Source organism: Bombyx mandarina, chromosome 17 (genome assembly GCF_030267445.1).
Source record: "Bombyx mandarina strain Sakado chromosome 17, ASM3026744v2".
Lineage (NCBI taxonomy): Eukaryota > Metazoa > Arthropoda > Insecta > Lepidoptera > Bombycidae > Bombyx > Bombyx mandarina.
In genome coordinates, this window is record NC_143223.1 from 7,806,888 (window position 1) to 7,823,167 (window position 16,280).

General features: G+C 40.3%; 1 protein-coding gene across 1 annotated transcript; it reads right to left on the bottom strand.

Annotated features, from left to right (window-relative positions):
* Nucleotides 1-295: 295 nt before the first annotated feature.
* Nucleotides 296-14,802, bottom strand: Dgkepsilon (diacylglycerol kinase epsilon). The gene is made up of 12 exons (XM_089734509.1): nucleotides 14,372-14,802; nucleotides 13,596-13,758; nucleotides 13,343-13,467; nucleotides 12,041-12,164; nucleotides 11,878-11,951; nucleotides 10,803-10,937; nucleotides 10,307-10,446; nucleotides 9,506-9,677; nucleotides 7,666-7,834; nucleotides 2,408-2,463; nucleotides 1,492-1,581; nucleotides 296-1,133 (listed from the first exon to the last, which is right to left on the bottom strand). The coding sequence occupies exons 1-12, from the start codon at nucleotides 14,564-14,566 to the stop codon at nucleotides 1,005-1,007; spliced, it is 1,572 nt and encodes a 523-aa protein (XP_089590635.1). The 5' UTR covers nucleotides 14,567-14,802; the 3' UTR covers nucleotides 296-1,004.
* Between the last annotated feature and the right edge of the window lie 1,478 nt (nucleotides 14,803-16,280).

The following is a 16,280-nucleotide window of genomic DNA, read 5'->3' on the forward strand; positions in this document are numbered from 1 at the left end:
CTACATACATGGAATACCGAGTTAGCGGAAAACTGAAAAGTTAGTATAGATCACCTATAAGCCTATAGGCCTAAGCCTAAAGGATGATATCCCTTGGCCTCCGAGAAGCTCGGACCTTATATCCTGCGACTTCTTTGTGGAATGACTGAGAAGCCGCGGTCCCCGCAGAATGAGCCGGCGAAATTCCCATAGTTTCCGGGAGTGCCAATGACGACATGAGGCACATCTCGAGAATGTCATTCTTAAGATCGGTATCGGATTAGACTTTTGTTACGTTATATAAATGACCAACAAATTTAAACAATAGCAATTTTATTCTTACATAGTCATATGTATGTATTTACAATGCATACTTTTGTAATCACATTCTTTTTCTATCTAAATTACAGTCACGCCCGATACGCATGTTTTGTTCTCTTGAAAGCCAAGGTGAAGCAGTCGTCGTGTTATCAGATGTTATCCGATAGCAAAATTAATGTTATTCTAACATCATTAATACATTCAACTTGATACTGACAGCGATGATGAATTGATATTTCAAGTACGCGATCTTAACTTCGCAATGTGCTGAAGTCAGAATTCTAATGTGACCAACAATTGACAATTTTCATTAATTTTCCGCATTCATAAACAAATGTTGCTGGAATTGTAATTTTCATTCCTTCCTATTAGTTTTGATTTGCTTTTAAGGTAAATGTTCGTATTGAATAACGTATAATTAACATAATCTATACTAATATTATAAAGAGGAAAGATTTGTTTGTTTGTTTGTTTCGAATAGGCTCCGAAGCTACTGGACCGATTTGAAAAAATATTTTTCCATTAGAAGCCGACATTGTCCCTGATGAACATAGGCTACTTTTTATTTTATTTTTTTATTTTATTTTTTTGTTTCACGTGTGTGTTTTTTTGTTTCACGGATCGCTAGTTAATAATAATTAAAGAAATCACGTTTCACAAGGCTAAAATTTTCATAATAAATATGAGACAAATTGTTTTTTTTATTATTCAGATCTTTTTATGTTCGCTCTCAGCATGGTGCTTTGTCCGGCCGGCTCCAGTAAAATGGTGGCCGGACCCTGCATCCAGGGCTCGCCGTCCACTTGCATCGCACACGAACCTTCTAGATCAATCTGTAACGATACACATTTATGTAGGTACTAGCTGACCCGGCAAACTTCGTAGTGCTTTAATCTATAAATAAAAGACCTAAACTTTTGTATAAAATAAACTTAAAACAAACAAAAGGAATCCGTCCGACGGGGGGGGGGGGGGGGGACACATCAAAGGAAAAATTGTATTTTTATTTAGTTCGGAGCATTTTCATATTTACAAATAATTCAAGACCAAAGTTAGCAAAATCGGTTCAGCCGTTCTCCAGTTTTAGCGAGACTAACGAACAGCAATTCATTTTTAAATATGTATAGAGATGTATGTAACATTATGATTCTAAAGTTAACGACAATTACATCTATATTAAGTTTCACTCACTCTGAGATTGGACGCTTGTGTGAAACGATAAGGTTCAGCCAGACCGCACTGAAGTCTTGCAATGTGAAATGAAGACGAAATGCCGACCACCTACAATTATTAATTATATATATTTAGGAAACACGAATGTAAAAATAATGTAGAGGGGTACAGTGCCTATAAATAGCAACGCCTTTGCTCGAAACGTTCCCGGTCATCGTTCTCGTCGAACCCGCGACGAAGGGCTCGGCGAGTAAATTAACCCACAGACACAGTCCACTGAGTTTCTCGCTGGATCTTCTCAGTGGGTCGCGTTTCCGATCCGGTGGTAGATTCTGCGAAGCACGGCTCTTGCTAGGGTTCGTGTTCAAAATCGTCAGGTTTGAGCCCCGTGAGCTCACCTACTAGTCAAGGTTACGCTGATATGGTCTCTCTAGACCATCAGCTTATGTAGGGAAAAAAATAATAATTAGAGTTTGAGCATCACAAACATTGTAGTGATTAAATTGTTTTTTTTTATGTTTTTTTCTTCTGAACCCTTAATATACGATAGATGTAGTATGCGATGTCACCGCGTAAAAATCACAGTAAAATCAGATTAAACGGATCCGAGCTCCGACTGCTTGGGCATCAACCTCTCACAATATTAATAGTGCCTATATCGTTCAGCAGTTTTCACCCCAATAGAATCAATGGATTTTTTTTTTTATAAAGAACAATAAATAGAATGAGAAAATTTGATATTGAAATTGTATACAGAATTAAAGCTCGCTAGGCAGTCGTTTGGCGTATAGGCTCAAACATATTGCTCTCTGGTAATTACCCTAGAGCATCACTTTTACACTACACGATTTATCGGTACCGGCGGTGGATTTAATTGTTTGTTTTCTCATAAAATTAAAATATATTATCAGTATTATTAAAATATAAGTTATACCTCCAATTTTCCATCGCTCATGCTTTGTTCTTCGACTTCGTCTTCACCTCCCATACCTAGATACAAAGGATAAGTGTCAATACGAATTGTACAGACAACATTTTGATGTCACGATTTTAGAATTTTTAGTTTTTCTGCAAAAAATTGTTATTCTTTGTATTTAAATTGAAACGTAATAATTTCAAATGCACTGGTCACCAATTATTGACATGTTTAAAATTTGTAAATAAATCTAACAAGTTGAATATCCCATGTACGTTAACAATTATCACAGTAAGTACTAAGTACCATTGTGGTAGCTATCAAAAGCGAAAACTTCATCACGTAGTTATCGGTGGCAGAAGTTAAAGTTGAAAAACCGGAATAGCAATACGTTTAAGGGTTCAACCTCTTGTCTCGATGTGGGTGACCACATTCACCTTATGGTTTCTATCGGCTCCGATAAACTTTTAAGAACCGATTTGCTTATTGCGAGATTTTTAACGCTTTCGATAGCGTAAAAGTTAACTCAGATTTGTATGCAGTTGGAACGTTTGCCGTTAGGGCTGTTCCAACTGCATACAAATTTGAGTTAACTTTTACGCTATCGAAAACGTTAAACTCGCACTAAGCACGCATGTAGGTTGCGGACACGACTGTTACGTCTTCTGGATTTTTTTTATAGCTTATATGGGCGGACGAGCTCACCCCTGGTGTTAAATGGTTACCGAAGCCTATCCACACCTACAACGTAAATGCCACCACCCACTTCAAAACGTGAGTTCTATGGTCTCAGTTTTTACAGTAACGGCTGCCCCATCCTTCAAACCGAAACTCATTACTGCTTCATGGCAGAAAAAGGCAGGGTGGTGGGACCTACCCGTGGGGACGCACAAGACGTCTTACCACCAGTAATTAATTACGCAAATTATATTTTTGCGGGTTTGATTATTATTAAAAGATGATATTCCTTCACCATAGAAGTCAATCGTGAATGTTTGTTAAGTAACTATTTCATTAGAAAAATTTGTGCCAGCCAGCGGGATTCGAACACCGTTGCATCACTACATTTTTTTTTTTTTTTTTTTTTTTTTTATTGCCTTTGTAGACAGACGGGCATACGGCCCACCTGATGGTGAGTGGTTACCGTCGCCCATGGACTTCAGCAATGCAAGGGGCAGAGCCAAGCCGCTGCCTACCGCTTAATACTCTCCACAAGCCTCGTTTGAAGAAGGACATGTCATAGCGCTCAGGAAACACCGTGGAGGGGAGCTCATTCCATAGCCGGATGGTACGTGGCAAAAAAGATCTCTGGAAACGCACTGTGGATGACCGCAGCGGCTCCAGGTAGTATGGATGAACTCTACTCCGGTGGCGGGCGGTGCGATGGTAAAAACGAGATGCTGGTATCATCTCGAACAATTCCTCAGAGCACTCCCCATGGAACATACGGTATAAAATACACAGGGAACCGAAGTCCCTCCGCAGACCCAGAGGCTCCAAACGATCCGAGAGAATGGGATTATCGACAATCCGAACGGCCCTCCTCTGTATGGAGTCAAATGGAAGAAGCTGGTATTTGGGAGCCCCGGCCCAGAGATGGGAGCAGTACTCCATGCGAGGCCGGACTTGTGCTTTATAAAGCAAAAGTCTTTGTCCAGGCGTGAAGTACCGCTTCGCTCTGTTGAGGACTCCCAGCATTTTGGACGCCAACTTGGCTTTGCCTTCCAAATGACTCCGAAACTGGACATCGCTCGAAATGTCGACCCCAAGTATCCCGATACTCTCGGAAGGTTGCAGGGATACTCCTTGGAATTGCGGCGCCATGACAAAGGGGTCCTTCTTCGCAGTGAACGCGCAAACTTGTGTCTTTATCGGGTTGAATTGAACCAAGTTCAATTCACCCCATTCGGAGACTCGCCCCAGAGAGTTCTCCACTTCAGACACAAGTTTTGATCGTCTCTCTTGCACCGCGCTCCGAGAAAGACTCTGATGGCCGATATATCGCGCATCCCCCGTGCTGTCATCCGCATAGCAATGCATGCCATCAATAGACAGCATGTCATTGATATACAGGATGAAAAGCGTGGGGGAGAGCACCGAACCCTGTGGAACGCCAGCGTTAATGGTCATGGTATCAGAACAGTCACCGTCTACAACGACCGTGATGCTCCGCCCATCCAAAAAGCTAGCGATCCACTTGCAGAGACCCTCTGGGATTCCGTAAGATGGTAGCTTCGATAGAAGTGCCCTATGCCAGACCCTGTCGAAGGCCTTCGCGATATCAAGGCTCACAGCAAGAGCCTCGCCCTTGCTCTCCAAGGCTTCAGCCCACCTGTGAGTAAGGTATACAAGAAGATCACCAGCTGAGCGACCGTGACGGAAACCGTACTGTCGGTCACTGATCAGCTGGCGATCCTCAAGATACTTCAGGAGTTGTGTATTTATTATTCGCTCCATCACCTTGGAAAGCAAGGAAGTTATCGCGATAGGCCTGTAGCTCGATGGGTCCGACCGGTCACCCTTCTTGGGGATAGGGTGGACGTGGGCGGTCTTCCATGAAGACGGAACCCTGTTAGTGCAATAAGAGAGGCGATACAAACGCGTTAGCGCAGGTGTCAGCTCAGGGGCGCACGTTTTCAAAACCACTGCGGGGATGCCGTCTGGCCCACTCGACTTATGGACGTCCAGGAGTCGGAGCTCCCGCCTGACTGCACACTGTGTGAAGCAGATATCCGGCAGGGAGCTATCACACCGGGGGATGTTCGGTGGTGTGGCACCCCCGTCGTCCATAGTCGAGTTCGAGGCGAAGAGTTTGACCAGAAGGTCAGCCTTCTCTTTCGCGCTGTGGGCCAGATTGTCATCGGACTTGCGCAGTGGTGGGAGACTTGACCTGCAAAAGTTTCCTTCTGCAGCTTTGGCGAGCGACCAAAAAGCACGGCTCCCGGAGGGATAGCTCTTCAATCGCTCGCCAACTCTAGCGACGTGCTCCGACTTTGCCTTGGCAATTACCTTCTTGTAGGACCTGGAAGCGGCGTTATATTTCCGCCTTTCCCCTGAGATGTTAGGATCCCGACGTCTCCTGGCATTATCCCATGCCACGTATGCGGACCGCTTGAGGTGTGCAGCATCCCTGCTGGCATTGTTATACCAGGGTCTGCTGCGACCCCCAACGGGCACTTTAGAGGAGGGAATAAACAATTCCATCCCCTGGAGCACCACGTCTTTAAGACGGTCCGCACAGACGTCAGGATCAGCAGAGGAAAAGCAGAACCGCCCCCATGGGTAGGATGCGTAAAATTCACGCAATCCATCCCAATCTGCTGACATATACCGCCAAACTCTTCGATACCCGGTCGTCGTTCGACGATCAGGACGAGAGAGTGGTACGGCAGCACGAATAAGGCAGTGATCAGACGATCCAAGCGGAGCGTTGACCACCACACTGTATCCGGCCGGATCTGTGGTCAGCAGAAGGTCCAACAAAGAAGGCTCGTGCCCCTCGATATCTGGGACACGGGTGGGCTGTGTCACCAGCTGGGAGAAGCCGTAGGCCAAGGCGAAATCGTAGGCAGTCCGACCCGGGAGGTCAGTGGTTCTGGACCCCAACCACTCTTGGTGATGAGCGTTAAAGTCTCCAAGAACCACCACCTCCGCAGATGGGTACTGCTCAAGCACGCGGTTAGTCCCCTCTTGCACATGCTCAAACAGAGCTGAACCTGCATCACTGCTGTGGGACCTGTACAGGCACGCGTAGATTCGGCTACGGCCCCCGTGATCTACGCGCAGCCACAAGAGGGACAGGTCCCGTTGTTCGAGGCCCCGAAGACGGCGACAACAGACATCAGCCCGGACGAATACGCACACCCCGGCTTTACGCAGGAAGTTGTGCTCCAATACGTAGCCGGGGTATTCAAGGTATGAGGTATCATCCGGAGCAGATATCTGCGTCTCCGTTAAAAAAAGCAGGGCAGGCTGCGCCGTCTCAAGGTGGTGGTGTACGGCGTCAAGGTTGCTATGTAGGCCCCTGACATTGCTGAAATCCACATTAAATGTGGAATGGGGAACCGCCTGTGAAACCCTTTTCTTTTTCTTTGTCGACTTCATGATTTTAAATTTTCGGAGAGTAGGATTAGGAGAGGTAGGATGTTGGAGGTGAGATCGAGGTAACACCTGAATGAAGCGCGGAACATAGTACGCGCTCGACCACGGGTTGCGTGAGAGACTGACGCAGGGCATGGAAGGGCCCCCAGTCCACTCTGCGTGCGATCGCCGGGATCCACTCCGGTCTCCGACTCCGGCACGACGACCGCACGACAGGATTTTACACCGGTTGGCGGGACAGCTTCCCGGGGCGGAGTTTAGTAGAGACACCCGGGTTCAGGTCCCCTACTGACCGGCGGGCGGCAGCGGGTACCGTTTCACTGGGTCTCCCTATACCCCCGTCAAACAATCACGCCCCGTGAGTTCGCACGCACGTCTGCTCCGCAAGTTCCAGGCGTCACCAAGACTCACCCCCAACAAGGAAGGGGAAAGGAAAGGGATAGAACTGGCTCTCCAACCCACACGCCGGAACACAGCTAGGCTATTTGGCGGCGGACTCTAGTTGGAGGGTGGTCGCCAGCCAGTCGGACTAGGTCCTACCACCGGTTATGTTTTCGGCTCCCGTTTAGCACCACCCAGGGGTCACTTGTAGGGAATCGCGGGTTAAACCTACGGAAGCGGGAAGCACCAACCCCCAACGAATACGAATGCACCGGACGTGTTATCGTTTAGGCCACGACTTTTGTATTGCTGTAGGCAAGTTTAAATGGCTTCGATGTGATGTGTGAGATAAATACTTTTTGGCGGGAACTTGAGGAGTGAAGTTGTGTGATTTGTTTTATTTTGTCTATTTAGTGTTTCTTCAGGCTTAAATATGCAATAACGGTGGTTTACCAACTGTTTAATATCTGTGAAAGTGCACAAATGTGAGAAAATGAAACAAAGCCGCTGCACGTAACTTCTCGGGATCCTCCAAAAAGTCCACTGAAAAAATCTCAGTAAAGGACCACCATTTTACTAAGAGTATATTTCATCCCATATCATCTTATATCATTTAATTTCATCCCAGTTGATTAATGTCTCAAATTAATCATCTTCATTTCATTTCATTTTATTTCACTCCATATTATCATTTTTCATAAAAATAAAAATATAAATAAAAATAAGACATGACTTAAAGGTCGTAGTTACCAGGTCATAAAATCCCTTAAAAAAAAAAAAATGAGATGACTAACTCCAGAGGTGCACGCCTGCGCCCCAGGAGGGTATGTTGAGCGCGAGCAGAGCCTGCAGCGGCGGCAGGGTGAGCGCCACGCCGTCCGCGCAGCACCGCACCCGCCGCTCCAGCCCCTCGCACCCGCCGTCGTCCAGCGCACGACCCACACCCAGGAACACGTACGCTATCTGCGGCGACATATCGACGCTTGAAAGGCAAACGTTACTGAGCGACAATGCGTGAACTTTACAGTAGACTAGTTTAAAGTTGAAATACCTTGGAAAAAAAATATTTTTAACGAATCTAGCTGTAGGATTGAAATGATTTTAATAGACCTAGAAATAAAATTTTTTGCGCATCGAATATGGTTGTTGCCTATCATTTATGTATAAAGCAGTTATTGTCGCTTAAGCCTTGTTCGAACTAGGCAACTATTTTAGTCGAGTATCGAGTAATTTAGTAGCTGAATGTGTTTGAACACCTAAGATTTAGTCGAGTAGGTTAGTAAATAATTTAGTCAAGTCAATCCTTTTTGTTCTATTTTTTCGGGCGAGTAGAGGCTCCCACTTACGCGTTAAGGAAAAATCACCTCCAACAAAAATAGATGAGATGAGGAAACCAGCCAAATCGTGGTGTTTCAAACAAAAAAAATCGATCTCTAGCAAAACTAATAACAATAAGCAAAACTAATAATAATCGTGTAATAAAAATCAAACCCGCAAAATTATAATTTGCGTAATTACTGGTGGTAGGACATCTTGTGAGTCCGCACGGGTAGGTACCACCACCCTGCCTATTTCTACCGTGAAGCAGTAATGCGTTTCAGTGTGAAGAGTGGGGTAGCCGTTGTAACTATACTGAGACCTTAGAACTTATATCTCGAGGTGGGTGGCGCATTTACGTTGTAGATGTCTATGGGCTCCAGTAACCACTTAACATCAGGTGGGCTGTGCGATCGTCGAACCATCTAAGAAAAATAAAACTATATATTTTTTTTTTCTACCTATTCTAGTAACCTCGAGGGGTTATTCTAGGTTCACCGAGCTAGCAGTAGGTGAGCTCACGGGGCTCAAACCGGGAGTGTTGCTAAAACTGGCCCTAGCAAGAGCAGTGCTTCGCAGAATCTACCACCGCAACGGAAACGCGACCCACTAAGAAGATCCGGCGAGAAACTCTGTGGGCTATGTCTATGGGTTAATTTACTCGTCGAGCCCTTCGTCGCAAGCGACGGGTTCGACGAGGACTGTGACCGGTGCTTGTGGTGCCTAAAAGCACCGTTAATGGATCGGGAGCATCCGTAATGACGTTTTTAGGGCTTCTATAATTAAAGATACTTGTAAATTATTCGAAATTTCGGTAATAACATTTAAATATCATCAAATCCCATTCTCACGGATCGTTTGGACCTCTGGGTCTGCGGAGGGACTTCGGTTCCCTTTGTATTTTGTACCGTATGTTCCATGGGGAGTGCTCTGAGGAATTGTTCGAGATGATACCGTCATCTCGTTTTTACCATCGCACCGCCCGCCGCCGGAGTACAGTTCATCCATACTACCTGGAGCCACTGCGGTCATCCACAGTGCGTTTCCAGAAGTCTTTTTTGGCACGTACCATCCGGCTATGGAATGAGCTCCCCTCCACGGTGTTTCTCGAGCGCTATGACATGTCCTTCTTCAAACGAGGCTTGTGGAGAGTATTGAGCGGTAGACCGTGGCTTGGCTCTGCTCCCGGTATTGCTGAAGTCCATGGGCGACGGTAACCATAAGGTGGGCCGTATTCTCGTCTGCCTACAAGGGCACGAAAATAAAAAAATAAAAAAAATAAACACTTATACTAGTGATATTGCTCTAATTTCTTACGTAATTAAGGGTCCTGCTTGCGTATCGATATAAGAACTGCGTCCTGGCGCGATGGAAGTCGAGCGCGACCTGAGCGTCTACTCCAATACTCGCATAGTTGTAAGCGTGCAATATACACTCCGGTGCACGCCGACCGAGACGGCCACGCTTTGGTTTAATAATAATTTTCCATCTAAAATTAATAATATAACTCTTTATTTAACACCATATTATGTACAGAGTAAATTAATAAAACAAATAAAAGTCGGTGATATAAATTGGCGGCCTTATCGCTAAAAGCGATCTCTTCCAGGCAACCTTGCAGGGAGAGGAATAAGTGAACTGGACGGTGCTATATCATAATAAACTTACATAAAAATATATACTTATATACATATGTGACAAATAAATACCATATAAGATAAACTTACATACGATTAAATACAAATAAATACTAAAAATATACAAGATAAAATACAAAAGAAGTAGGAACTTATACAGTTATATCATAGGAGCTATATTATTGTGCCATTAATTAATATAAAGAATTTTGAAAACACCCCTATTACTTTGAGAAATCGACAGTGTATGGATTTCTTTATTTATTTATTTAGTCTACTTACAAATTAACAGTATAAACCATAACATTTGTAAGGTATTAATAATTAGCTTAAGTAATTTCTAACAACAACTTTCTAGCCATGAGGCACATATAGCGACACTGATTCCAGTGCAGTGGAGTTATCAATTTCGTTATACAATAACAAATACAATAATAATGCACCATCAGAGTCATCTTCCGTCTCAGCTCAAAAGTCTTACCTGTCCAATGGTTCAACTGTTGCTTGTTTTATGCTGCTAATGATTGAATGTGCATCAATGTATGACGGACAGCCCGGACCCCAGCCGAGCACACGAGACAGATCATTACCGGTCCCCATAGGGAAGATAGCCACGGCCGCCTGGTCAGTACAATATAAGAATAAAAATAAAAAATGCGTTTTAAAAATCAAGAAAAGGCTTTTTTGAATTGAAACGTTTGAAGCAAGTGTTAAAATATATGACAATTGAATCCATAAAAAAATGCTATTTATCAACCTTTTTTTTTTTAAAAGAGAATCATTTAATGTTGGTTTTCCCTGTAATAATAAAATATAAAATTTAATAAACCGTTTTTCGTTTTTTTTTGGGCGTAGCTAGTGCCGTTTGTCTCCTTGCCCTTTCCAAATTTCGCTTCGACTTAGATCGGAGACTACAATACTTGGATACTCCTTAAATTAATGAATACAACAAAACAACTACAAACAGTAGTAACTACCTTGATGTGCGGCGCAGCGAATAAAGCATTAAGTACCCAAGCAACAGTGCCGTCCCCACCTGCGACCAACACACGACATTTCTCAGGGAGCCACCGCACTACACTTTCAGGGGAGGTCACGCTTACGTCAATCACCTGTTTAAAATTAAAACAATTCTGCATTTACATTACAGTTATAAGTCATGTCAAATATTTTTTTTTGTTTGCTTTAATGGTTGGACGAGCTCACAGCCCACTTGGTGTTAAGTGGTTACTGGAGCCCATAGACATGTACAACATAAATGCGTCACCCACCTTGAGATATAAGTTCTAAGATCTCAGTATAGTTACAACGGCTACACCACCCTTCAAATCGAAACGCATTACTGCTTCACGGCAGAAATAGGCAGGGTGGTGGTACCCACCCGCACAGACTCACAAGAGGTCTTACCACCAATCATCATCATCATCATTATCCTGCCCTTCTCCCAGTCACATGGTCTTACCACCAATAATTACACAAATTATAATTTTGCGGGTTTGATTTTCAATACACGATGTTATTCCTTCGCCGTGGAAGTCAATCGTGAACATTTGTTAAGTACGTATTTCATTAGAAAAATTGGTACCCGCCTCCGGGATTCGAACACTGGTGCATCGCTAGATACGAATGCACCGGACGTCTTATCTTTTAGGCCACGACGACTTATAATGACTAATATCATATCAATAATATTATACAATAAACTTTCCATCGGCTTGATATTAGTTAAGTAGGTATTTTGTTTACCAGGCTTTTGATAGATTTTATGATCCATCACATGCACAAGTATGTATAGATGATGTCAGGCAATTCGATTTGAAGCATGGCACAGCCATTATACAATACAATTGAGATTTCGGCCCTACGACCAATGATGGGCGGCAGCCATCATTTCGTGCTTTCTATTAGCTCTAGTAACTATTTCACAGCAAGTGAGCTCATTCATCCCACCCATTTGATATTGACTTTTCATACTGAGGCCACATTCATGTTCAGGTTTCTAAAGATTTTGGTAACCATGTTCTAATAATATGGAAGTTTGGAAAAAAATACCTGGATTGGATTGAGTAATCCTCTAAATAATGAAAGTATCTCATCACTCCTGTTGCTGCCGGATTTCCTGTTTGCTAAAATGGAATAATTACTTATGTGATAATAGGTAACATTACTAAAATCGTACATTTCAAAAGAAGTTGTTATGAGAAACATGCAATACCAATAATTATCAGAGGTTCCCAATTGCTGTTATTGACTGGCTGAATGCTAATAACATTTCCTTTCTCCATTTGTACTGATGTGGGTGGAATGATAATATTGCTATATTTATGGAAGTCACATTGCTGAAAAATAAATCCAAAAATATTACTTTGGCATGAACAAAAAGTAATGATCTGATAACTGTATACTACGTATTTTGTTCCTCAAATGCTCTTTGAAAAGTTTATAATCAGAAGTTTTACTTGACATTAACTCCAAATAGATGAGTCAGAAGCATTTCTCTTTAGCCACAAAGAAGCAAGGAAGAAATAATGATTTTAATTAAAAATTGAATTGACCTAGAGCGACACATAGTCAATCATATGCTATCGATTCAGTAATCATAAATTTTATCACATACTTCACTTTACAAATATTCATTAATAGTTTTCCTAAATTTATCATCTGATCCTAAGTAATACTAAAAGCAAAATCTTGACCTCTAAGATAATTGTTTGTCTGATGTTGTAAGCTGCAATTAAATAAAGTCTTCAAATGTTTGTTTCTAGTATTTACATTTAAAATTGTAGGGGTAACTACCATACAACACAAGATATTTGACAGATGCCTGAATCTCCCTTATGACATTTTCAAGATAAGCTTGCATATATATATAAGTTCTGATCAGTAACATTGGGACCATCAATCTACTGAATATTTTCACCCGTTCAGTGAAAAATCTTCCCTTTGTCATTAAACCTCCTAAAAAATCAAGAACAATACTCTGTAAAAAGACTGACTGGATCTGCAACCTATCCAACTATTTAAAGAAATTAAGTAAACACCAGACATTACAATTTAGGTTGTCTGCCCCTCTTTTTCCATTTACGTTCATTGCTCAATTTTTTTTTTAGCTACGATCAAGCTTTTCACAAACCTGGTAATAAAGAAATATCACCCACCCACCGTGAGACTTGAAGTCAAATTTTCAATAGTATTGTATAACAGCTGCCCCACCTTCCAACTAGAGCATATGACTGGTTTGCAGCAGAAATAGGCAGTGTGTTAGAAACTAGCTATGCAAGCCTATTCTCTAGCCAATTTATTTTGTTAAGTTGGCTTCATTAAAGCATTGTTTCTCTGCTTAGAGTAACAATATTTCTAACAGTTCTGATTACAATATGCATAGACAAAACACACAAATAAAACAATAACAAGAATCAACATGATGGATTCCATTGTTGTGGTGTCAATTATTGCACTGTATTCTTTAGTTCATGCATTTTAAGACTTTTTAAGAGTAACTATATAGTATCTTTACCTCAGTTTTCAAATCTCTAGTATTATTACACAACTTTATTCTTTGGCACCAGCTACAAAAATATTTCTTAGTACTATCATCACTATGATCATTATTTTCAGCAATGTCTGTTCTTGAAATTCCAACTGAAATGTTTTTATTAATTAAGAAAACAACCATCACAAAACATCAGCTAAAAACAATAAATTATTATGCGTATTGTAAAAATGTTTTTAAATTTAATTTTAACTTTACAACATAAAATGAAACCAACCATCAACCCACTGATGAGGAAATATTTTATTAGAAGGCCATGTTAATTGTTTACATTTATATCTCTTATCCACTGTCTTGTAGCATTTCTTGCATGCACTAACAGCACAACACTCACAAAACAATCCAACTACAGCCAACATAAGTTTCTCACAAACTGTACACTGAAATCAATTAAGTACATTTAATGAAAAACATTTAATCATATAATTTTTAAGAAATTAAACTGTTGTTTTATATCATTAGGTATTTTGATTTTGCAAATATTAAAAGTTTTAGGAATTATGTTTTTCTAGCCTATCATTCTAATGAGCTAAGCATATAATGTGTATTACTCAGTGATACACAATGTTAACGCTTTCATGAGCAACCTGGAAGCAATGTTAGAAGCATATTTGTATTCTATAAACCTGTCCAAAAATTAACATGTGTGCTATTCTGGAAATGGGTGGGAAAGATATTACAATAGTTATGTTAGACCTTTAAAGATATAAAATGAGTTTTGGAGTTTTCTAGATTTTTAGCTACCTACTTAACTTACATGGTTATGCAAGATCACGACCCATCTGGTACTAAACAGTAACTTAAGCGTTGAGATAACAGAGTGTATGTAAACGATAAACCTATATTTTAATTACAAAACAAAGTGAATATTTTACGTAAGTTACGATTATTTTTTTTTGAGATACGAGACTAAATTCGGGACCTCCATATCAATACCTCGGTTCCAATAGTAAAGAAAAACCACTTAATTCTAAATTACAAATTTTCACTTACGTATATATTATAGGGGATTGACTTATTACACTGAATACTTCTCCAAGTATGACCATAAGCTCTGTATTGGGTTTGCATAAAATTATTTTGTACTATCAATGAATAAAGTATACGAAAAGCCAAATACATCAAAAATAAACCACCAGTAGCAAAGTAATAAGCTGTAACGCTGTCATAATTAATTAAGTGTTCCATTTTCCTTCAAATTATTGTATTTTTACGAAAAAGTATACATTCAATCAATAATTTTGCAATTTAACTGACAGCAGTGGTGTGTAACTCGGGAGTGACTAACTCAAAAGATATATATCAACGCGAAGAATGATTACATCCGTATATCACTAGCGTTCAAATTGTATCTTTATATCTTTAAATATAAAGTTCATATCTTTTCGCACGATGACTGAGAATGAAAAGATTAGCCCGCGCACTGCGCATGCGTTGTAAGTAAATAAGGTCCAATATAGTAAGTAGCAAGTCATTATAAATCGTATTCTCATAGTTTTATAGTGTAATTTGGATTGAATGTAATCATATATATATCGACGCTTGAAAGGCAAACGTGACAAAGCGACAATAACTGCTTTATACATAAATGATAGGCAATAACCATATTTGATGCGCAAAAAAATATATTTCTAGGTTTATTAAAATCATTTCAATCCTACAGCTAGATTCGTTAAAATAGATTTTCTTTCAGGTATTTCAACTTTAAATTAGTCTACTGTAAAGTTCACGCATTGTTGCTTAGTCACGTTTGCCTTTCAAGCGTAATAAATAGTTATTATTGTTTTATTTATTATTCGAATTTGTGTTCAGGTTAAGGAATTATTTTAATTTGTGTATATTTCTTTGAATTGATTATGTTATTTTTTTATAAATATTTACGAGGACTTTAAATAAAGAAGACCAATACCTGTATAAATAAACTAGTGTAATTATTATAAGTTTCTATAAAACGTTGTACCCCCAAAAGATTATAAAATATATGTTTATTAGACGTAGCTATTTCATCATTTGCAACTAAGTTGACAGTCCTAAGCCTGTCAAGTACGAAGGGAAATTAGACTACTGTTTGCATTTTACAGAGTTAATATCACTATAATAACTCATCTTGTCTGTAATTTTCACTATTTATTCACTTTATGATAAAGCGTTAAAGATATAAAAGAATGATATATATCCTTGTGTCTAAAAGATATATATCTCTTTTTTCTTCTTAGTGAGTAATTTTCCCCATGACTAACTGACAGTAGTAGTTTCTTAATTCATTTTCCAACACGAAAGGCAAATCACACCATACAGCCTATTATTTTATTTAAACTGTTTTATGAAAAAATGGAGTGAAAATTTTATGAAATGGACGAAATGAGATTAAGTTGATACTGTAATCAATTGGAATAAAATTCAGTGGACTTTTTGGAAGAATCCGTAAAACTACGTCCAGCGGCTATGTTTCTTTTTCCCACACTTGGGCACTTTCACTGGTGCTAAAGAGTAAAGTCCCCCCATTTAAACCTGAAGTTGGTAACAGTAAAGGAACAAAATTAAAATAAAATTACACAATTTTGAACGTCGCGTTTCCGCAGAAATTAACACTTATTATTTCAAAAAAAATTTCAGTGTTGATTAGGGGTAAACTTCCATACTGTGTGACATTTAAGAAAGAACCTTGCATAAAGTTAAAGCATCTTTTAGCTCTTTTGAATTAAAGATAATTTTAACGGTTATTCTCTATTTTATTGAAATGAAACTTCTTTAGACGGGTTAAGAGTAAAATTTAACTCGCGATAGATTCGTTACGGTCAGAGAGAAAACATACAATTTAGGAAGAGCGAGAGTCAGAAAATAGACCAAGACGTCTCGCATACCACTCCACCGTGGAGAGAGGGAAAAGAAAAAAGGCGAG